Genomic DNA, 23175 nt, shown 5'->3' with positions numbered 1-23175 from the left:
TCATGTTCCACATGGAGGACTGTATAAGTCACTCATTGTGAGTCCAAATTTAAACGTCCAAGTAAGTGAATCCTTTTATGAAATCCAATGTTTTAAACAAGTTCAAGGTTAGTCACCATCCACAACCGGTTTCGACTGTGTAGTCTTCCTCAGGTGGTGGTTATGCAAGTATGGAGAACCTAGAGTAGACAATTTCGTTCTTCGAGTATATAATTTCAATGTGTCATTATCAATGACGGAGTGGACCTACAGGGACTTGTTTAAAACACTGGATTTCATAAAAGGATTCACTTACTTGGACGTTTAAATTTGGACTCACAATGAGTGACTTATACAGTCCTCCATGTGGAACATGAACTCTGGTGGGCATTGGGCTCACAAACTCTGAATATAGAGTTTTACTTTCTATGAGTGTATGTGTGTTGGTAACACATGGATTATATTTGGATTTAATTACTGTTTTATAGTTCATATTATTGGAATACATTTCTAGCTATAGTGGCCTCTTGCCTGTGCATTTCAGGGAATCCTTTCTTTGTATGGTTCTTTCCCAGTATTTAAAAACTCTAAAATCAGGACAGTAAATAAAGAGTAACACTGAGACAACTGGGGAATTCCAGACAGCAAACACCTCCCAACAAAAGATTCCACAGGCAGGAAGCAGCCAGGCTTTGAAGCTACAAGGCAATTCAGTGCTAACCATGGTGGCCAATGGCAACATTCACACTTGCCTCCAACAAACTTTTCTTTCTCCCACCCTGGACATCATTCCACAGATATATAAACCCCACTTGCCTAGTTTCCAAAAAGACCTCACAACCTCTGAGGATGCCTGCCACAGATGTGGGCGAAACGTCAGGAGAGAATGCTCCCGGAACATGGCCATACAGCCTCCAAAACTCACAGCAACCCTGCATCATCATCATCATCATCATCATCATCATCATTTGCAGTTGCAGAAATAGTTTGCTTTTTCAAATCTCAACCAATTTGACATACAGTAGAGTCTCACCTATCCAACACTCGCTTATCCAACGTTCTGGATTATCCAACGCATTTTTGTAGTCAATGTTTTGAATACATTGTGATATTTTGGTGCTAAATTCATAAATACAGTAATTACTACATAGCATTACTGTGCATTGAACTACTTTTTCTGTCAAATTTGTTGTATAACATGATGTTTTGGTGCTTAATTTGTACAATATAACCTAATTTGATGTTTAATAGGCTTTTCCTTAATGCCTCCTTATTATCCAACATATTCGCTTATCCAACATTCTGCCGGCCCTTTAGCTTGGATAAGTGAAACTCTACTGTAGTTTGTGCCATAAAAAATAAAGTTCCTGAATTATAACAACTACAGTAGAGTCTCACTTATCCAAGCCTCGCTTATCCAAGCTTCTGGATTATCCAAGCCATTTTTGTAGTCAATGTTTTCAATATATCATGATATTTTGGTGCTAAATTTGTAAATACAGTAATTACAACATAACATTACTCCGTACTGAACTACGTTTTCTGTCAAATTTGTTGTATAACATGATGTTTTGGTGCTAAATTCATAAATACAGTAATTACTACATAGCATTACTGTGCATTGAACTACTTTTTCTGTCAAATTTGTTGTATAACATGATGTTTTGGTGCTTAATTTGTAAAATCATAACCTAACTTGATGTTTAATAGGCTTTTCCTTAATGTCTCCTTATTATCCAACATATTCGCTTATCCAACATTCTGCCAGCCCGTTTAGCTTGAATAAGTGAGACTCTACTGTACTTTCAAAGTAAGGACCACACAATTATACAGGAAATAATGCTTTCAAACCGGGAACGCAATTTTGTCCAATTTTGTGACATCATGTTATTATGGAAATGGCAGCCCAACATCTAGAAGGTGGAAAAAGCTACCTTTCTCATCTCTATCTGCACCTTGCTCGAACCCCGCTCTGGGGAACCCATTTGCAAAAGCGCAAGTGACATTTCGTAACCACGTAACTTCGCCATCTAAGCTTGACCCGTTCTGCTGCCGAGCATTTTCTCAAATGTCACATTGGATGTTCCATTGGGAGGGCAGCTTTTAGTGGCCTACAACTTCCCAACAGGGACGGCAAAACCGCCGTGTGAAATACCAAATTTCCATACATAACCTTAACTAACGCTTCCCCTTTTTTAAGAACAATGAAATACATCTCCGCCTTCTCTCCAACTGAGACGGAGTGAGAATAACTTAACCAGGACGATAGTAGCTGACGTCCGTGATAGCGCTCTCTGATAGTGCTTTCGCTTTGCATCACTAATTCTTAAGTCTGTGTTAATTGATTGCTTGTATGTCTTGTGTACTTATGTTCACTATTTTATTATGTTTAATTGTTGTATGGTTTTTAAGTTGTATGGTTCTATGGAAACCGCCCTGAGTCCCTTGAGGAGATAGAGCATTATATAAATAAAGTATTATTATTACTACTGCCTGGCAGATTATGCAGCACTTTATCTGTTACTTTGAGTTTACAACTTTTATAATGTGCACTTTACCTAGTCTATTACCACAATCTCGCTGTTTTTAATTCTATGTTTTATTAAGTATGTTTTTATTTTTATAGGTTAACTAGCTTTGCCCGGCTACGCGTTGCTGTGGCTTATGGGAATCCTTTGTTGGCCAGGTGGAATAGCAGTGAATACCCTTGCAGTCTCAAAGCCTGGCCGTTTTCTGGAGTAGCTGGAGCTTTTTGTTGTATGAACGAAGAGGCATGGATGAGGGGTTGTGCTGCCAAGTTTAGTGTTTCTGGGATGTGTAGTTTTGTTGTTTTGTCCTAGGCCGAAATTTCATTACCCTTTTATATATATAGATGTTTAAAGTTTATAATTGTGTATGTTTTTGTCTATTGATGTATTGTATATTGTTATTGTTTTTATTTGGGCTTGGCCCATGTAAGCCACCCCGAGATGGAGGCGGGGTATAAATAAACAACTCCTCCTCCTCCTCCTCCTCCTCCTCCTCCTCCTCATTATTATTATTATTATTATTATTATTATTATTATTATTATTATTATTATTATTATAGTGTGAGGATTTGTAAAGAGGCACCATGACGTAATGAGTTGACTGGAAAGGCATGTGTCAACAGCTGATTGGCTGAGCCAGCCAAGAGCCAGAATTCCGATTGGCTGCTGTCTCTAGCTTGGTGCTGAGCAAACGGTTTTAACTGCCACTTTCACCTCGGAGAGTGAAGAGAGCGCTGACTGGAAACAGTCAGGAAGGAAATGGCTGCCAACTCTCTGAAGCCTGATTATTTATAAAGCAAATGAGGCATATTTAAAGACTATATAAAAGGACTGGCTTTAACTGCCACTTTCACCTCGGAGAGTGAAGAGAGCGCTGACTGGAAACAGTCAGGAAGGAAATGGTTGCCAACTCTCTGAAGCCTGATTATTTATAAGGCAAATGAGGCATATTTAAAGACTGTTTAAAGGGACTGTTTTCTCCCTATCTTCTCTGTGTGAATTCAGAGAGACTGCTGTATATATTGTTGCCCTGTCTGATCTTTTGAACTGAAGTAAAGATACTGTTACTTGTTACAAAAGCCTAAGTGACACTTTATTATACTGCAGGGTTTATCTTGATTTCAGAAACTGTAGTAAAGCTTCTATTTATATCTGCAACCTTCAACATAGATGTCCTTTGGGGGTCCCTTTTGGTGCTACTTTGAACAGCCACGGTTCAAGGCTATGCAAGTGTGGAAGGTTTGGCAAAGTTTGGCAGAGAAATGTGAAAGATCTTGTAAAACTACAACTCCCATCCTTCCATGGTAGATCAAGTGATGTCCAACTGCATTAATTCTGCAATGTAGATGCACTCCAGCTCCGGCTTCTCGTGCCGCTCCATTGCAAATCATCTATTCATTGCCACATTAGCATTCCCTCGCCTTTAGAGTTTTGAGTTGTTCAATAATTTATATAAGGAAATGTAAAGTTAAACGCCGACAGTGACAGGTGCAAGGTAAACGGAGACGGAACCTGCCAACTGCATCAAAGCCTGCCTTAGATCAAAACTGTATTTACAAGGCCACTGTTCCAAAAAGATGGTTGTATCTCGTTAATGGGGAAGGTGATATATATCTGTACACATAACAATGTACGAAAATATGTGTGTATATGGCTGGGGTGCCCACTTCCACAAGCAGCTACAACCCACAGTGCTGAGGAGCCACCAAACCACTCAATCCAATGACATTTCAGGTTATAGCGAGTACCATGAATATGTTGCCGAAACCCTTCCAATGTCCTCCCCAAATACTACGGCCCACCACCCAAGGAATGCTTTCATTCGGAGACAATTTCATCCAAGATTTTACGTGTTTCCTGCACCACAGGCAGGCATCCCAGTATTCCTTACTCGCTCAGTGAGTGTGAAATTTGCATGACCCCGCCCACTGCCTCTCCCTTAACTCTTTTCTACTCTTTTCAACCCAGAGCAGAACTGAGCAGCAACTAAACATCCTGGAGGGGTTTGGGGGATTGACTCCACATCATGGAAGCCTTGATATTTATTAGCTGTAGATATTGGGATTTATAGTTCATCTGCAATCAAAGATCACTCCGAATCCCACCGGTGATGGACCGGGACTCAATTTGACACTGAGAAGCCCCATGACCAACTTTTGGGAATTGACAATGATTTTGGGAGTTGTAGTTCATCTTTATCCACAGAGCTCTGAACCCAGTCGACATCAGATCTGCACCAAACTTGGCACACAGATCCAAAATGGCCCACTGTGCATACAGGTGATTGACCTTGGCATATGGCAGTTGTAGTTCACCCTTAGACAGAGAGCCCTGAACTCAGCCGATAAATAACCCAGCCATCAAATGCCCTTTTCAATTAATCCGGATTAGTAAATTAATCCGTTTACTATTGTTTTAGTAAACAATAAAATCCACATCTCCTCAAGGAATATCTTCCTGACAGTATCAATAGGAAACTATGGATAGTAGCAAACCCTATGGATACACAGAACGGGGAGTTTTGTATGGCCATTGCATTCTTCTTTTATTCCACTAAATGCAGATCACGTGTCCCTTACTCAGAATCCCCAAATCCTCCAAAATCCAAAATGGTTCAATTGAGTCACTGAAAGATATGGCCCCTTTGTTTTCTGATTGTTCAGTGGGTTTGATACCCGAAATTATTTAAAGCATTGCATGTAAAACTACCTTCAGGCAATGTGTTTATACACATTGACCATTTTTAAAAAGTAATATAAGTTGTGATATAGAGGTAGGGGCCTAAAGAGCCTAAAAGTTGGAAAGTGGGGAAGAGATTTCAAGGGAGACAGAATGATTTCATGGGCGTCTTTTAATTGCCAAGGTGTTTATTTTCAAGTTAGTTTAGGCAACGTAGCATATGGAGTGAGAAGCTAGGCCTGAGTCCTGGTTCTTATTTCAAGTCAAGCCTTTTGGTTTTGGGATTCAAGTACCGTGGAAGTTTCTTTGTTCCTGTTTTATATTCATGATCACGTTTTCCTAAGGATACCTTTTGCATTTGGATTTTGGCTGTTCTTGTGATTTTTGGACTGCATTTCCTTTGAATCTGTTTGAGACATTGGATCATTGCTTATTGCAATATACCTTTTCCTTCTCTAGTCCTGCATTTTTTCTATACTATTGATATACAGTAGAGTTCCGGTTAACCGACACTCTGTATTATCCGACATCCCAGGCCTTTTGGGAGGCGCCCGTGAGCGTTGCTAGGTGGCTTGCTATCTACCTAGCAATGCGCACGGGCGCTTCCTTCAACGGTTTGCTGGATAATAGGGCCTCCCTAATATCCGTCAGATCCGGTTATTCGATATTCGGCCCGCCCGTTTATGTCGAATAACCGGAACTCTACTGTATTTTGCATCCAGTCCAACCCCCTTCTTTCTCCGATCCGTCAAAGTAGGACCGGCCGCCGGAAGACACCGTCCCCTCCTGCTCCACTTACCGCGCCTGATTTGAGCTCGTCCCCATTTTCCTCCTCTGATTCTAGTGCAACAGGTAAGGATTTCTGTGGCGGGGAGCAGGTCAAGTCCCACCGCAATAGCCGGGGCTCCCCTTTCTCCCCGAACCTCAGGCTGTCTAGTTTCTGCACCGTCGGCTCGGCCGAAGAAGAAGAAGAAGACACCACGGGCCGGAAGTTCTCCTTGTTTTGGGCCTTGGACCTCAGTCTTTGGACCCCGAAGCCGCGTTCATCCCCGGGGTGATACTGTTGTTGCTCCTCGGCCCCAACGAGGCCGCGTCCGGGCCCGGCTTTGCCGTAGTGTCTTTTTTGGGCGTGCATCTCTTGCATATAGGAATCCATCCTCAGGAGAGGCTTCATCTCCATCTCGTAGTTGCTCGTCTTCTCCTCGTCCAGCTCCAACAGCTTGGCGCCGCCCGAACCGTGGTGATGGGGCCGGTGGTGAGTCCATGTCACGGCGGAGGGAGGGTCGGCCCAGCGCTCCCGGGGCTTGTGGTTGGAGGCCGGCGGGTGCTTGCGGAGCCGGGGGTCTTCGGGCTGGGTGCTGCGCAGGACCCCTCCCCGCACGCCGTGGGCCCCGGCCACCTCCTTGTCTTCGGCCCAGCTGTTGGGCCGCATGTAGTCCCTCCCGCGGCCTTCCAGCAGCATCTGGATCTCCCCGCCGCCCCGCTCCTCGTCCAGGCAGAGCTGGCGGGCAAAGTGGGCGCTCTTGTTGCGGCAGGAGGGGCCCAAGGGCGGGGTGGACGAGGGGCTGGCCGGGAAGCTCTGCAGGGGGCTGTCGTCCGGGGTCAGGTCCGACGGGGTGGTCCCTTTGCGGTACAGCTCGGGGCTCTCCTGCTGCAGCGGCGTCCCTGTCGAGAGCACCTCGATGTCGTCGGCGGAGGCCTGGCGCTTCGGCCTCTGGCACTCCAGCCCTGCGGCGGAGACAAACACGGAATAAACAAACAAGCAACACGAGAAACGTCCTCGGCACCATCCTCTATACCAGTGATTCCCAAAGTGGGGGCAGGGCCTCCTTCCAAGAGCCTGAAACAGGGCTGAGCCTCTATAATTATCCTGAGATGCCTTTTAGGACTAAAGGGCAGGGCTGGGGGCGGGGCCTCTTCCCAAGAGTGTGAGACAGGGCTGAGCCTCTATACTTCTCCTGAGAGGCCTTTTAGGACTAAAGGGCGGGGCTAGGGGTGGGGGCGGGGCCTCTTCCCAAGAGCCCGAGACAGGGCTGAGCCTCTGTATACCTCTCCTGAGGCGCTTGTATAGAGGTTCAGCCCTGTCAGGCACTTGGGAAGAGGCCCCGCCCCCTCCTCTAGCCCCGCCCCCTGTGTCCTGGCAAGCGCCGCAGGACAGGGATAGAAGCTCAGCCCTGCCTCAGAGCTCGTAACTCCGCCCATCCCAGTCCTGGCCGCCCATTTGTGGCCCCGCCCACCTCCCCCTCCCAGCCCTGCATCTTGAACTACGGGAGAGGCTCAGCCCCGCCCTCTTGAGCAGGAGCCACGCCCACCCCTCTAAGCCACACCCCCTTTCCAGGGGGGGGGGCTGAGTCATATTTTTTCTGAAAAGGGGGTGGCAGGCCAAATAAATTTGGGTACCACTGGTCCAAGTTATTGACATCTCCAACCCATCCTCTGTTTGGATATCATGCCTTAAATCAGGAAATAGCTTCCTAAGACCTACAGAGATATGTGCAGGAATGTCTCAGCAAGTTTATGGGGAGATAAAGCTGGGTGTAATAATAATAATAATAATAATAATAATAATAATAATAATAAGAAGAAGAAGAAGAAGAAGAAGAAGAAGAAGAAGAAGAAGAAGGCTGAGACAACAGGAAGAGGGAGAAATCTTCCCCTTGGAAGGGAAATTGGCTCCTGGAAGAGTAATTATCATGGGAAAGGGGATCTCCATTGAAGCTTTATCCTCAATCCTTGTTCCCACAACAAGCCAATTTTTTTGCAAAATCCGATTCTCAAAGAGAGAGAAAGTGAGGTGAAGTCTTCTGAGCAGGGGCACAGACAGCAAAAGAAACAACACAGGGGTGTTAACTCTTCCCTATGCTCTTCAAAGCTAAACAATATACATATATACATAGTATATATACATAGTAAAGCTATATATATATGTGTTTGTGCGTGTGTGTATGGCTAGAGTTATACTTAAAAATGTACCTGTTCTAACTTACATATACATTCAACTTAAGAACAAACCTACGGAACCTGTCTTGTTTGTAACTATATCTGGCCAAGAAAACAGGGTCCCTAATCCAAGATTCTTGGGATCAAAAGTGTCTTGGATTCTGACATACAGATGGGGTATCCCTCACCCGAAATGCTTGAAATCAGAAGGCATTGGGATTTTTGAATCAGGGTTGAGTATCCCTTATCCATGGGATGCATGGGATCAGAAGTTTTTTCGATTTTGCAATAAAAGCTCATCATCACTTATCCGAAATGCTTGAAATGCAGAAGTGTTTGGGATTTTGGAATTGTGGGTTAATATCCGAAATGCTCAGGACCAGACGGGTTTGGGATTTTGGAACAGAAGTTATGTCTCCCTTATATTAAGTACTAGCTGTGCCCAGCCATGCGTTGCTGTGGTGTATGGGAATCCTTTGTTGGATAGGTGGAATAGCAGTGAATAGCCTTGCAGCCTCAAAGCCTGGCTCTTTTCTTCTTATGGGAATCCTTGTTTGGTGAGCTGGAATGCAAGGAAATAGGCTTGCTGCTTGGAAGCCTGGGTACTTGCGTTCTAGGGGAATGGTTGTTCGGGCTGCTAGAATTGCAATGAATAGCCTCACTGCTTCAAAGTCTGGCTGCTTTCTACATACGGGCATGGTGTTTTCTTTCTATACTTTTTTTGATGGCCACTCCTTGGAAAGTGATTGGCCCAGTAGTTTTTTTTTGGTTAACTCACTCCTAATTATGCACATTACATTTTTATATATAGATTTGGAACCAGAATTGTTTTGGATTTCGGGATAAAGGAGGAGTCGCCTTCATCCAAAATGCTCAGGAACAGAAGTGTTTGGGATTTTGGAATAAATGCTCATGAGTCAAATTTGGTGTGATTTGGCCCAGTGGTTTTTTTTTTTTTTGTTAACTCGGTCCTAATTATGCACATTACATTTTTATATATCGATTTGGAACCAGAATTGTTTTGGATTTCGGGATAAAGGAGGAGTCGCCTTCATCCAAAATGCTCAGGAACATAAGTGTTTGGGATTTTGGAACAAATGCTCATGAGTCAAATTTGGTGTGATTTGGCTCAGTGGTTTTTTTTGTTAACTCGGTCCTAATTATGCACATTACATTTTTATATATCGATTTGGAACCAGAATTGTTTTGGATTTCGGGATAAAGGAGGAGTCTGCTTTATCCGAAATGCTCAGGACGAGAAGTGTTTGGGATTTTGGAACAAATGCTCATGGGTCGTTCACCAATAAGCTGCTGCCTTGGCGTCTATTGCAGTCTCCTTGCCTTCAGCGGAGGCTGGATGGCCATCTGTTGGGGGGTGCTTTGATTGTGCAAAAAGGGGTTGGATTAGATGGCCCTTGGGTCCCTTCCGAGTCTAGGAATCATAAAGCTGGTTGCAAATGAGGGCCATGGAGGAAGAAAAGCACAGTCTCAAGGACTCCAATGGAGACGCAATCCCGGCTCATATGCGCCAGTGCCAAGGAGCCATTGATCTGCGTCTCGCAAAGAACGGCTTGCTCCACGGCAGGAACGCGCCTGCCTTTGCCCAGAGAAGGGATGAAGTCATCCCTGGGCTCCGGCATCTCTGTGTGCGCCTACGTGTGTGCCTCGCACTGACCGTTTTCCCGGTGCTGGAAGGAAGGCGAAAACTCTTTGGCAGTGATCCGGGCGATCCGAGCTTCCTCCTGGGCTTTCTGCGCGGCGGTGACGGCGGCGTCCGCTTTGGCCCGCGAATGGGAGGTCCTGCAAGACATCGGGAGGCACAAAAGGCGACAGTCAGCTGGCTTCCGTCCCAGGATTTGCACACAATACAATGCACACAACGCCGATGTTGCACTCTAGGCTTGGAACGCCTTTTCCCCTAGCACCACCCAGTTTATTTACAAAGCCTGTACAAAAGGGAGGAAAGGGGTATCTCTCAAAAAGCAGGAGAAAAGATGCTATGAAATAGGAGTAGTCCATATATACAAAAGATTAATAATCCAAAATACCATGAAATCCACAAAGTCAACAACATAGGCATCAATCCATAGGCATGAAAACAGGAACTTTCCCAAGGCAAAAACTCATTTGGGAACATAGGCAAACACAAGACACGAACAAGACAGCTCAAACAGGAACTTGATTCTATGGCAATATTGTCTGCTCCGGAGACACAAGTAAACAGCCCTTAATTTAAGCTCAAGCCTGACCAAGAAGCCATGACGTCATGCCTTCAACACCTGGGTCTCAAGGACTTCTCATGAAATCCACAAAGTCAAGAACATAGGCATCAATCCATAAGATCATGCCCGACCAAGAAGCCATGACGTCATGCCTTTGACACCTGGGTCTCAAGGACGTCTCATGAAATCCACAAAGTCAAGAATATAATAATATAATAAATTTATTTTTGTATGCCGCCTCCATCTCCCCAGCTGGGGACTCAGGACGGCTCACACGGGGAACAAGCCCAATATAATCACATACAATCATAAAATAACAATTTAAACATCAGACAACACAATTTAAAAACAATTTAAACAAGTCATAGTTAAAATTTTGACATTGGTAAAATGTTAAACAATCATCCAGGCATTAAAGGTCCAATATAGGCATCAGTCCATAAGAATGAAAACAGGACCTTTCCCAAGGCAAAAACTCATTCAGGAACATAGACCAACACAAGAGACTTGATTCATGAGCAAGATTGCTGAAACAGGAACTTGATTTTATGGCAACGTCTGCTCTGGAGACACAAGTAAACAGCGCTTAATTTAAGATCATGCCCGACCAAGATGCCATGACGTCATGCCTTTGACACCTGGGTCTCAAGGACTTCTCATGGAGTCTTTCTGAAGGCCTAATTAATCCTATCCTTGACTCCCTCCATGCAGAGGCCTAATCTAATATCAAGGGAAAACTCCCCATCTGCACCTGCAGAAGGCCCTGAAGGCCGATTCCCAAGAGAAATGGACTTTCCCTAAGGAATTGACATTGGAATCCCAAACATCTCCTGTCTTCTCTGCAACTCTGGGCACTTCTCTCTCACCTGAGACCTGCAAATCATCCTGATCATGCACAGACTCGTCGATGGGAAACCCATTGTCCCCCCTCGTTCTCCGAAGAATCCTTAGCATCTTGCTACTGAACCCAACAGTCGACTTGTCCTGGGTTGCATCTACATCAGGCATGGGCCAACCTGTTGCACCTCAGCACTGGTTCACCTTGCTCTAACACACACACTCCACCACAGCAGACTTGGTTTTTTCAGTTTATTGATAAAAGATAGCAAAACCTAATAAAAAGCAGTAAAGAAAGCAATAATCCGATTGCAAAGGCATTCTACAGAACACAGTTCAAAGTCTTTGTAGATAATAGTTCAAAATAGCATAGCAGTCCTGGAGAAACAAGGAAGCATGAGCTTCAAAATTATAATCCAAACACAGTTCCTAGGCATGAAACGAAGCGAAGGAATATTTCCATGAATCGAGACAAGGCAAGAGTTGGCCAGACTTACATTAGCAAAAGTGTGGAAGGGGAAAAGACTTCCAACCACAGTAAACCATGTAAAATATGGGATATAATTCAAATGGACAGCTTAATACAAAAGTTAAGAGAAGGGAAAAATAAAACCGACTGGACATGATTTATAAAATTCATGAGAAAAAGAAGAACAAACCTTATGATAGATCTGTCCCATATATAAAAATTGATCTAAACAGAAGAAGACTAAAGAAACTTTAAGATAACAAAAAGAACCTCCAAAGCCAAGATGGGAAGTCAAACCACAATCAAGAGCACAACTGGATTTTTTTAAAAAAAATGTTTTATATTTTTTTTCCTTTTTTTCCCTTTTTCTCCCTCCCCGCCCCTCTTTCTCTCTCTCTCTCCTCGCTACTTCCTACTATCTCTTAAGTTATTATTTGTTCTCCCACTTTCAATGTACTATATTCACATGAAATAAATAAAAATTATTACCAAAAAAATAAAATAAAAAATAAAGTTAAAAAAATAAAGTTAAGTTTCCAAAATCAACATTGCTCTGTCTGAAATCTTCCCCAATTTTGGCCCTTTTTAACCATTCTTGCAAGCTAGAAACACATTCCTCTGAGCTTTCGCTCCCACACGCTTGCCTGCGATTCTCACAGAACGCCTGGAACTGAGTCTCAACCTTAATCTAGTGTCTCTATTTAAGGAAAACTCCTCTGCCTCACTGCCAGAGCCACCTGGATTTTGTTGATGTTCATCTAGACGTTGTTGATATTCAAAATCCTGTGAAAGGTCACGCTTATCACTAACTTCAGCTTCTCTGCTAAACTCAGAGCGTTCCACATTGCCTTGATCAGCCTGCATTTTTGAGCCTTCAACATTCCCTGGATCAAGTTGCTGAAACCCAAATCCCCCTTCATCATCAGAACCACAACACAGCCTCGACCCTTGTAAAACGACAACTCCCATCCTTGAGTTCACAAGTAGTGCCAAACGGCATTCGTTCCACACTGTAGAGCTGCTTGAGACCAAGAAATTAAGAGAATGAACGCTGAGATTTGCGCACGCAGGCCAAATAAATGCAAATAATCTATTTAATGCGCTTAAAGGATATTTGCTGCAAGGAAGAGAGAGAGAAAAGGAAGCACTGAACGGCAGTCTGCATTTTGTATAGGCATTCCCGGGGAGCGTGTTCATTAGTTCATCTCCTTAATTCCCCGGGCAAATTACTTGATTTTATTTGCCTTGTAATGCAGGTTCCAGAACATGACACGGAACATGCTGCCTAATGACTTTTCACTCATTCCGTGCACCCACCAAGCTGTTGCTGTTAATGTGGCCTTAAACAACGCCATGATTGACTATCGATCGATCAGTCGATCGATTAAAATATTTCTATCCCCACTCTCCACTGTGAGCACTCCGGGCAGCATAGAATTAAGACGTGTAAACGGATAGAAAGAGTCACAGATTAAATCAACTCAATACTTGTAAATATGATAAGAGGCATGTTGAACAAAAACAGCGGGGCCAGGCCATACTACAGGATAATGGCACTATTATTCCATTTCAGCAGCCGCTGTTGTGGTCTATGCATCAAGGAAGAAGAAAGAAGGAGAAGAGGAGGAGAAGGAGAAGAAGGGAGAGGAAGAAGAAGAGGACTGGAAGCAGGAAGAGGAAAGGTAGAAGAAGGAAGAGCAGGAAGAAGGCAGGTTGGGAATCAGGACCCCTATCCATCTATCCATCCATCCATCCATCCATCCATCTCATATAGCCATCCATCTCATCCATCTATCCATCTCATCTATCCATTTATCTCATCCATCCATCCATCCATCCATCCAATCTATCCATCTATCCATCTATCCATCCATCCATCCATCTATCCATTTATCTCATCCATCCATCCATCCATCCATCCATCCATCCATCCATCCAATCTATCCATCTATCCATCTATCCATTTATCTCATCCATCCATCCATCCATCCATCCATCCATCCATCCAATCTATCCATCTATCCATCTATCCATTTATCTCATCCATCCATCCATCCAATCTATCCATTTATCTCATCCATCCAATCTATCCATCTATCCCATCTATCCATCTATCCACCCATCCATCCATCTCATCTATCTCATCTATCCATCCATCTCATCCATCCATCCATCCATCCATCCATCCATCCATCTCATCTATCCATTTATCTTATCTGTCCTTCCATCTATCCATCTATCCATCCATCTCATCTGTCCATCTATCCATCCATCCATCCATCTTATCTATCCATTTATCTCACCTGTCCTTCCATCTATCCATCCATCCATCCATCTCATCTGTCCATCTATCCATCCATCCATCCATCCATCCATCTCATCTATCCATTTATCTCATCTGTCCTTCCATCTATCCATCTATCCATCCATCCATCCATCCATCCATCCATCTCATCTATCTATCCATCTCATCTATCCATCCATCCAGCCATCTCATCTATCCTCCATCTATCCATCCAGCCAGCCATCCCATCTATCCCATCTGTCCATCTGTCCCATCCATCCCATCTATCTCATCTGTCCATCTGTCCATCTGTCCATCTATCCATCTATCCATCTATCCATCTATCTCATCTATCTCATCTATCCATCCATCCATCCATCCATCCATCTCATCTATCCATCTATCCATCATCTATCCATGTATCCATCTATCGCATCTATCTCATCTATCCACCTATCCATCCATCTCCTTAAATGGGCTCCTGCTTAAAAGCTACACACACAACACAGAAGCCAGGGAGTCTGCAGCGGCCATGAATAATTCAGGCCCTGCTCACCGCCTCCAGCCAGCGCCTGGAGAAGAGCAAGAGCTGTTTTGCCAATCAATCGCATCCAGACGGCACCCGGGAGAGCCAGGAAAGGGGATTTGGGAAAAGACACCCCCGGCCCACTTCCAGGGATATCGATCCACAGTGCAAGGTTGCTGCTACTCTTTGGACAGGTTGCTCTGTAGTAAAGGTAGTGTCCAAGGCACCTAAATTGGTTTACCCAAACATGGTGGAAATCACTCCAACACTCCCTGAGATGCATAACAACAACAACAACAACAACAACAACAACAACAACAACTTGGAAAGTGTCTGACGTGTGATCCAATACAATAGCCAGCAGAGTGTCTGCTGTGGACTCATCTTGTTGTGTTTCAAATAATAATAATAATTATTATTATCATCATCATCAACATCATCATCATATGCATCTTCTTCTTCTTCTTCTTCTTCTTATTATTATTATTATTAATATGGTGGCACAGCAGGTTTGATCAGCCCATCCTTATGTTTTATTGCTGCGTTTTAACTTTGTCTTATTGATGGTTTGATTTTAATCGTATGTTTTAATTTTCATTCGTGTGTTTTCGGTATTTGATGTTTTATGTATGTATACTTGTTTTGCATTTGTAAGCCGTCCTGAGTCCCTGCGGGGAGATAGAGGCGGGGTACAAGAATAAAATTATTATTATTATTATTATTATTATTATTATTATTATTATTATTATTATTATTTATTATGACACAAGTTGTTGTTGTTGTTGTTGTTGTTGTTGTTTTATTGTATGACACAGCAAACAAGATATACATGCTGGATTTCATATCACAAAATCACCAGTCGAACACTTCCCAAGTGTCTAGGACTGTGTGATGTATTTTCGGATGATGCGAGCAGATCCCAGTAGGGTGGCCTTTTGCAGTTGGCAGATCGTAATTTTGTCAATGCCTATTGTTTCCAAATGCCGGCTGAGATCTTTTGGCATGGCACCCAGTGTGCCCATCACCACTGGGACCACCTGCACTGGTTTCTTTGAAGTTCAATCTTGAGGTCCTGATAGTTTTTCCTGTTGTTTTTCGTCAATGCGACTGTCACCTGGGATGGCAACATCAATGATCCAAACCTTTTTCTTTTCCACAACTGTGATGTCTGGTGTCTTGTTATTATTATTATTATTATTATTATTATTATTATTATTATTATTGAACCGCTGAGCTGCTGAACTGGCTGACTGGAAGGTCGGCAGTTCGAATCCGGGGAATGGGGTGAGCTCCCGCTGCTAGCCCCAGCTTCTACCAACCTAGCAGTTTGAAAACATGCAAATGTGAGTAGATCGATAGGTAGACTGTTAGGAATTGTGAGAGTTGGAGTCCAAAGCACCTTGAGGGCCCATGTTTGCCCATGCCCGATCTAAACGGTTTAAATTTGGAAGAATTCCCCTGATATCACAAGCCATCGTTCCCACCGCCCTTCGCTGTTTGTCACCGCATTTCTAAGTGAGATTTGCATGAAAACACACACTCAAAATTATCCCAGCTTTGGCTGCCGAGAGCTCTCCTGCCCCTGTTGCCTCTTCCATCCCAAAGGCAACGAACGGGGACCGATCTCCATGGCAATCGCTTGGCACCACAAAGAGATGCTTCCAAAGGGACCTTCTGCTCCAGCCGTTTCCTCCGAATCCTGGCTGGGATTCTGCCGTAGAACAGCACACATTTCCAACAGAACCTCTGAAGATGCCATCAGCCACAGATGCAAGCGAAGCGTCAGGAGAGAATACTACGGGAACATGGCCATACGGACCAAGCGACTCACAGCAACCCATCTGAAAGCATGTCATACTGAATATGGAGAGAGACTGTTTTCTGTTGCTAGAGATTAGGACGCAACGGAGCTCTAGTTTCAAATGGCAGGGAAAGAGATGTTAATGTGGGATTTGTGTATAGGTAGTGTTTAAATGCAATTTGTGTCTTGGTTTGTATTGCATACTGATTGCATCATCCAGAGTGTACTATAGTCTGTAAAGAGTTAATTACTGAGAAGCTGTGATGACCTTGATGTGTGGCTGGAACTGGGGAGTGTCCAGACACAAGTGTGTGTGCATTGCTGATTGCATCAGTTCAGTTCTGTTCTGTTCTGCCTAGAGTGTAAGTCCTGTGTCTATTGTCTGCAAGTCTGTTTGTCTTGTACAATAAAACTTTGTATATAGTTTTACCAACGTCTCTGATGTCTCTTCGTTCTCCATTCCACTAACTCCATCCAACTGCTGCTGTGCTGCAATTACTCTGACAATCTAAACACGAGGAAGCACATCTTGAATTGAAGAGATATTCAACAGGGGAATTTGCTGCCTTGGAGTTCAACAGAAGCTGCATGGTCATCTGTTGGGAGGACTCGGATGGTGTCTGAATAGACGGCCCTTGCGTCATTTTCTAATAAGTCTATGAGATATGAGTCTAACTGGAACATTGACAGAGAACGCTCTTGTTGTAGCTCAGCAAGCAGCAGAGGATTTTTCTGACATGTCAGAGGACAAAGGGTTTGAAGGGTTTCAAAGCGATGAGTCTGTCAGTGCTAGGAGAGAATTGCAGACAGTTGAGGCCAATGTTTTGGACTCCTGTGATGGTTCAAGTCAAACTGGTTCTCTTGGGAAACAGCTTTCGGTGGATGAGGAGTTTTCCCGAAAAGACAGATTAGGTCTGAGAACGGAGGGAGTGAAAAATAGACTACCCTGTTTTTTCCCAGAAAATAAGACCTAGCAGAGGTTTTGCTGAATTGCTAAATATAAGGCCTCCCCTGAAAGTAAGACCTAGCCAAGTTTTTGTTTGGAAGCATGCTCACCGAACAGAACACCAGAGCATGCAGGATTGGTAAATGTATGTACCATAGAGTGCTGTACATGGAAATATTGGTAGTAACAAGAAATTCTTGTTACAAGTTCCACTCAGTGCACTTTGCCCAGCTCGTTTTATGTTTGTATTGCTGTGTTTTTCATGTGTTTTATAATGATTGATGATTTTTTAATGCCTTTTAAATTTATTTGTGTGTTTTTGTATTTGATATTACTGTATGCTGGTTTTATATCTGTAAGCCGCCCTGAGTCCCTCTGGGGAGATGGTGGCGGGGTACAAAAATAAAATTATTATTATTATTATTATTATTGATAGGATTCACAGTTTGTCTGGTAATGTTGGTTTGTGATGACAACTACTGTACAGTATATAATAAATGTTCATTTTTTTTTGTTCAACAATAAATGTGAATTCTTCTTTGTGGAAAAATAAGACATCCCCTGAAAATAAGACCTAGAGCATCTTTGGGAGCAAAAATTAATATAAGACACTGTCTTATTTTCGGGGAAATACGGTAATTAGATGTTTTGAGAGTATTCGTGAGAAGACCTTGAAGCCCACGTGCGTTTGGTATGATCTCATGGATACTTGGTCAGGCTTAAATTAAATCGTGTTGGCTTTACAACTCTCAGAGGAGACAACATTGCCAAGGGAAGGCTCTCCTGGTTTACTCATGAATTTTGATTAACCAAATCTCCATGAGTGTCCACTGAAGTTTATCAGTGAAGCCTGATTTCTAAATTATTTTGCATTATGGAACTACTCTTTATGATTTGTTTTAAAAAAAGCTTCAATGTCCCAGAATTATTTTTCTGGCTATGGCCCTGATTCTGAGAGTATTCACGAGAAGACCTTGAAGCCCAGGTGCGTTTGGCATGATCTCATGGCTACTTGGTCGGGCTTAAATTAAATTGTGTTGGCTTTACACATCTCAGAGGAGACAACATTGACAAGGGACGGTCTCGTGTCTGTCTCTGCTCTCAAGTCCATGTTTCAAGTCTCCTCAAGTGTCCTGTTCTGGTTCATGCCAGAAGGAAAACCTTGGAAATGTTCCTGTTGTCTTGTGTATGGATTTATGTTTGAAGTATCATTGGGTTGAAATCATGTTCGCGGTCGATTTCAGGGTTGCATCTCCAATTTGCTTCCCTTTTTACCAGTAACTACTGGGGAAGAGATGATGGGATAGAATGGAAGGACAAGAGAACTGGACATGCTCGTTCCTTTCCACACACTGCTAGAAGGTTTTATGGTGTTGTAAATTAGTAAAATAAGCCTCCCCGCATAAAGCGGTACGTAAGTTTCCTACTTGCCCCAGTAGCCATGTCCAAATCCATAAGAGAGAGAAACTTTTCCTAGTTTCAAAATACCGCCGTTGCATAATACATGAGGGCCAGAGACCTGGAATCGGTAAATGCAGAGCCAGGAAATGTGGTCCTCACGAAGCAGCGGCGGTGGTCCATTTGTCATGGCTTCTATTTGCCCGGCCCGGCCCGAATAAGGCCGCCTTCATGTATATTTCAGCACTCCGTCCCTGGCTCCTATCTTGGAGACGGGTGATTGATGGAGGCGGTAATAGGATGTCAGGAGCAGCGAGTGCTGAAATATGCGCACTATTAGCCACGGCAATTAAAAGGCTCGGCCTCCAAATGGCCGGTAATAAGCCCGGCTCCCCATTAACCCTCTGCGGCTCCTGCTGACCCCCAAAGAAGGCCCCATTTGCCGGATCCCGAAAGCGGCGCACCCGCGCATGAGACCTCTGGAGCGATGCGGCTTAAGGAGGAAAACACCTGCTCCAGACATCTTGTGCCGCCCACCAGACAGGACGCGAGTGCTGTGCATGGCAAGCAGCCGAGAGGTAATTTTCAGGTGCCAGATGACGCGCAAGAACCCGGGTTAATTGATGCTCGTTGCAGGAGGCGCTTTGGAGGGCATCCCTGGCGCATGCAAAGCAGCCCAGCGCCCATGCATCTCGCACTGAACGGCCGCCTTATAGACCGTCACAGAGCCATGGCCAGGAATCACAGAAGGGTTGGAAGAGGCCATCCAGTCCAGCCCCGTTCTGCCTTGATGCAGGAAAAGCACAATCAAAGCACCCCCGAACAGATGGCCATCCAGACATAATAATAATAATAATACAACCATGTGGCCCAAATGATTCATTGGAACTTATGCCTCAAGTACCACCTCCCAGCAGCAAAGAACTGGTGGGATCACAAACCTGCAAAAGTCTTGGAAAATGAGCACGCAAAGATACGGTGGGACTTCCGAATCCAAACTGACAAAGTTCTGGAACACAACACACCAGACATCACAGTTGTGGAAAGGAAAAAGGTTTGGATCATTGATGTCGCCATCCCAGGTGACAGTCACATTGACGAAAAACAACAGGAAAAACTCAGCCGCTCTCAGGACCTCAAGATTGAACTTCAAAGACTCTGGCAGAAACCAGTGCAGGTGGTCCCGGTGGTGATGGGCACACTGGGTGCCATGCCAAAAGATCTCAGCCGGCATTTGGAAACAATAGACACTGACAAAATCATGATCTGCCAACTGCAAAAGGCCACCCGACTGGGATCTGCACGCATCATCCGAAAATACATCACACAGTCCTAGACACTTGGGAAGTGTTCGACTTGTGATTTTGTGATACGAAATCCAACATATCTATCTTTTTTGCTGTGTCTAATAATAATAATAATAATAATAATAATAATAATAATAATAATAATAATAGGAGCAACTCCATGGGCCATCCAGTCCAACCTCATTCTGCCTTCATACAGGAAAGGCACAATCAAAGCATCCCTGACAGATGGCCATCTAGCCATAATAATAATAATAATAATAATAATAATAATAATAATAATAATAATAATAATAATAAAATACATCACACAGTCCTAGACACTTGGGAAGTGTTCGACTTGTGATTTTTTGATATGAAATCCAGCATATCTATTTTGTTTACTGTGTCATACAATGTTGTTGTGTCAATAATAATAATAATAATAATAATAATAATAATAATAATAATAATAGGAGCAACTTCAAGGCCCATCCAGTCCAACACCATTCTGCTTCATGCAGGAAAAGCACAAAGTTTCGATGGTTTCGATGAAGGGTGAGCTATCAATAGCAAGCTACCAGTCTCCCGTCTTAGCAACATTTGGTTCCATTCACAGAACAATGCAAATTAGGATACAGTTGAGTTCCCTTCCAGGCTGTCAGACTATTTCCATCCCTTTCTCATTCACAAATGAGTTCGGGTCAGATAAATATTTAATTTTACAATTTTTCTCCCCAGAAATTTAAAATATCTTTTCGTGGTTCAGACACGATGGGCACATCATGGTGAAAAGAAGCATCGGATGACTCGATATGACACCTCTATCCGATACTTATCCGATTTCACCGTCTTTCACTCTAAGGCAGGCATGGGCAAACTTGGGCCCTCCCTCCAAGTGTTTTGGACTTCAACTCCCACCATTCCTGGCCTCAGGCCCCTTCCTTTTCCCCCTCAGCCGCTTAAGCGCAACAGGATCGATACTTTCTGGCTCTTTAGCAAAGATGCCCTGTCTCCGGAATATTATTATCATCTCCCTGCGTGTTATTTACAGATTGCAACTTAGAATTAACATCTGGAGAGGGAGTTGCATCTTCTGCCATCTGTCACCTCTCACGGAGCGCGATCAAGGGCATCGGGAAAATGACCGATTCAGACAGGAAAGAGGAAGGGGAAGACAGAGAGAAGCAAAACAAGTGCAGCAAAGCAAGCAAACGCTTCAGATATGGCTTCCAACTTACAAAACTTCCGATTTTTTAACGATTTCCGACACTTCCGATTGTTTTGCACATGCCTACTATCCATCTGTGAGCCTACGTGTTGTACCTCAGCACTGGTTCACCTTGCTCTAACACACACTCCACCACAGCAGACTTGGTTTTTTCAATTTATTGATAAAAGATAGCAAAATCTTAATAAAAAGCAGCAGAGAAAGCAGTAATCCCATTGCAAAGGCAATCTGCAGAATACAGTTCAAAGTCTTTGTATAAAATAGTTCAGAGTCTCTAAAATAGCATAGCAGTCCTGGAGAAATAAGGTAGCATGAGCTTTAAAATACAATCCAAACACAGAATCTAGGCATGAATTGAAGCGAAGATCTATTTCCCTGAGCAGAGACAAGGCAAGAGTTAAGCTTCCAGAATCAACGTTGCTCTGTCTGAAATCTTCCCCAATTTCTCCCTTTTTAACCATGCTTGCAAGCTAGAAAAACATTCCTCTGAGCTTTGGCTCCCACACGCATGTCCGTGATTCTCACAGAATGCCTGGAACCGAGTCTCAACCTTAATCTAGTGTCTCTATCTAAGGAAAACTCCTCTGCCTCACTGCCAGAGCCACCTGGATTTTGTTGATGTTCATCTAGACATTGTTATGTTCAAAATCCTGTGAAAGGTCACCCTTATCACTAACTTCAACTTCCCTGCTAAACTCAGAGCTTTCAACATTTCCTTGATCAACCTGCTGAAACCCAAATCCCCCTTCATCATCAGACTGAACCACAACACTAAGCAATTAACAAAGTCTGCCCATCTGTCGAGTCAGCTAAGAAGTTGTGTCCATCCAGGGTCAAGTTCAAGCTCAAAGGAAGATCTTAAGCTGAACCTGGGAGTCGCATAACATTGGCCTCAAGCAAATCTGTCCTGGCAAACGAGAGCCCTCTTCTAATAACACAACAACAATAAGAGTTCAGGTTGAATTTTATGGAAGTTGTGTTGATTGGTTATTGCTTATGTTTTGTTTTGCACTTGTAGTATTTTGTATTTTGTGTCACCCCTTGAGTGTTTTTTGAGCTGCCCCAAGTCCCTCTGGGAAGTGGTAGCAGGATATAAATAAAGTGTTGTTGCTGTTGCTGTTGTTGTTGTTGTTGTTGTTGTTGTTATCCATCCTTCTGTCCTTCCTTCCTTCCTTCCATCCATCCTTCCTTCCTTCCTTCCTTCCTTCCTTCCTTCCTTCCTTCCTTCCTTCCTTGTTTCCTTCCTTCCTTTTTCCCCTTCTTCCTCCCTCCCTCCTTCCCTTTCTCCCTTCCTTCTTTCCTTCCTTCCTTCCTTCCTTCCTTCCTTCCTTCCTTCCTTCCTTCCTTCCTTCCTTCCTTCCTTCCTTTCTTGTTTCCTTCCTTCCTTCTTTCCTTCCTTTTCTTCTTTTCTTCCTTCTTTCCTCCCTCCCTCCCTTCTTTTTCCCCTTCTTTTCTTCCTTCTTTCCTTCCTTCCTTCCTTCCTTCCTTCCTTCCTTCCTTCCTTCCTTCCTTCCTTCCTTCCTTCCTTCCTCCTTTTCTTCCTCCCTCCCTCCCTCCCTCCCTCTCTCCCTTCCTTTCTCCTTTCTTTCCTTCCTTCTTTCCTTCCTTCCTTTCTTCCTTCCTTCCTTCCTTCTTTTCTTCCTTCCTTCCTTCCTTCCTTCCTTCCTTCCTTCCTTCCTTCCTTCCTTCCTTCCTCCTTTTCTTCCTTCCTCCCTCCCTCCCACTCTCCCTTCCTTTCTCCTTTCTTTCCTTGCTTTTTTCCTTCCTTCTTTCCTTCCTTTCTTCCTTCCTTCCTTCTTTTCTTCATTCTTTTCTTCCTTCCTTCCTTCCTTCCTTCCTTCCTTCCTTCCTTCCTTCCTTCCTCCTTTTCTTCCTCCCTCCCTCCCTCCCTCCCTCTCTCCCTTCCTTCCTCCTTTCTTTCCTTCCTTTTTTCCTTCCTTCCTTCCTTCCTTCCTTCCTTCCTTCCTTCCTTGTTTCCTTCCTTCCTTTTTCCCCTTCTTCCTCCCTCCCTCCCTCCCTCCTTCCCTCCCTCCCTCCCTTCTTTCCTTC

General features: G+C 43.8%; 1 protein-coding gene across 1 annotated transcript in view; it reads right to left on the bottom strand.

Annotated features, from left to right (window-relative positions):
- Nucleotides 1-23175, bottom strand: part of jph3 (junctophilin 3) — a 65494-nt gene that overhangs the window by 6671 nt on the left and 35648 nt on the right. Inside the window, exons 3-4 of the mRNA XM_062961490.1 lie at nucleotides 9802-9926; nucleotides 5986-6914 (exon numbers count right to left, since the gene is read on the bottom strand). Of these exons, the coding sequence (XP_062817560.1) occupies nucleotides 5986-6914; nucleotides 9802-9926 (1054 nt within the window). The remainder of the gene's footprint in view (nucleotides 1-5985; nucleotides 6915-9801; nucleotides 9927-23175) is intronic.

Source organism: Anolis carolinensis, unplaced genomic scaffold (genome assembly GCF_035594765.1).
Source record: "Anolis carolinensis isolate JA03-04 unplaced genomic scaffold, rAnoCar3.1.pri scaffold_9, whole genome shotgun sequence".
Classification (NCBI taxonomy): domain Eukaryota; kingdom Metazoa; phylum Chordata; class Lepidosauria; order Squamata; family Dactyloidae; genus Anolis; species Anolis carolinensis.
This window is presented reverse-complemented; position numbering and strand designations above follow the sequence as displayed.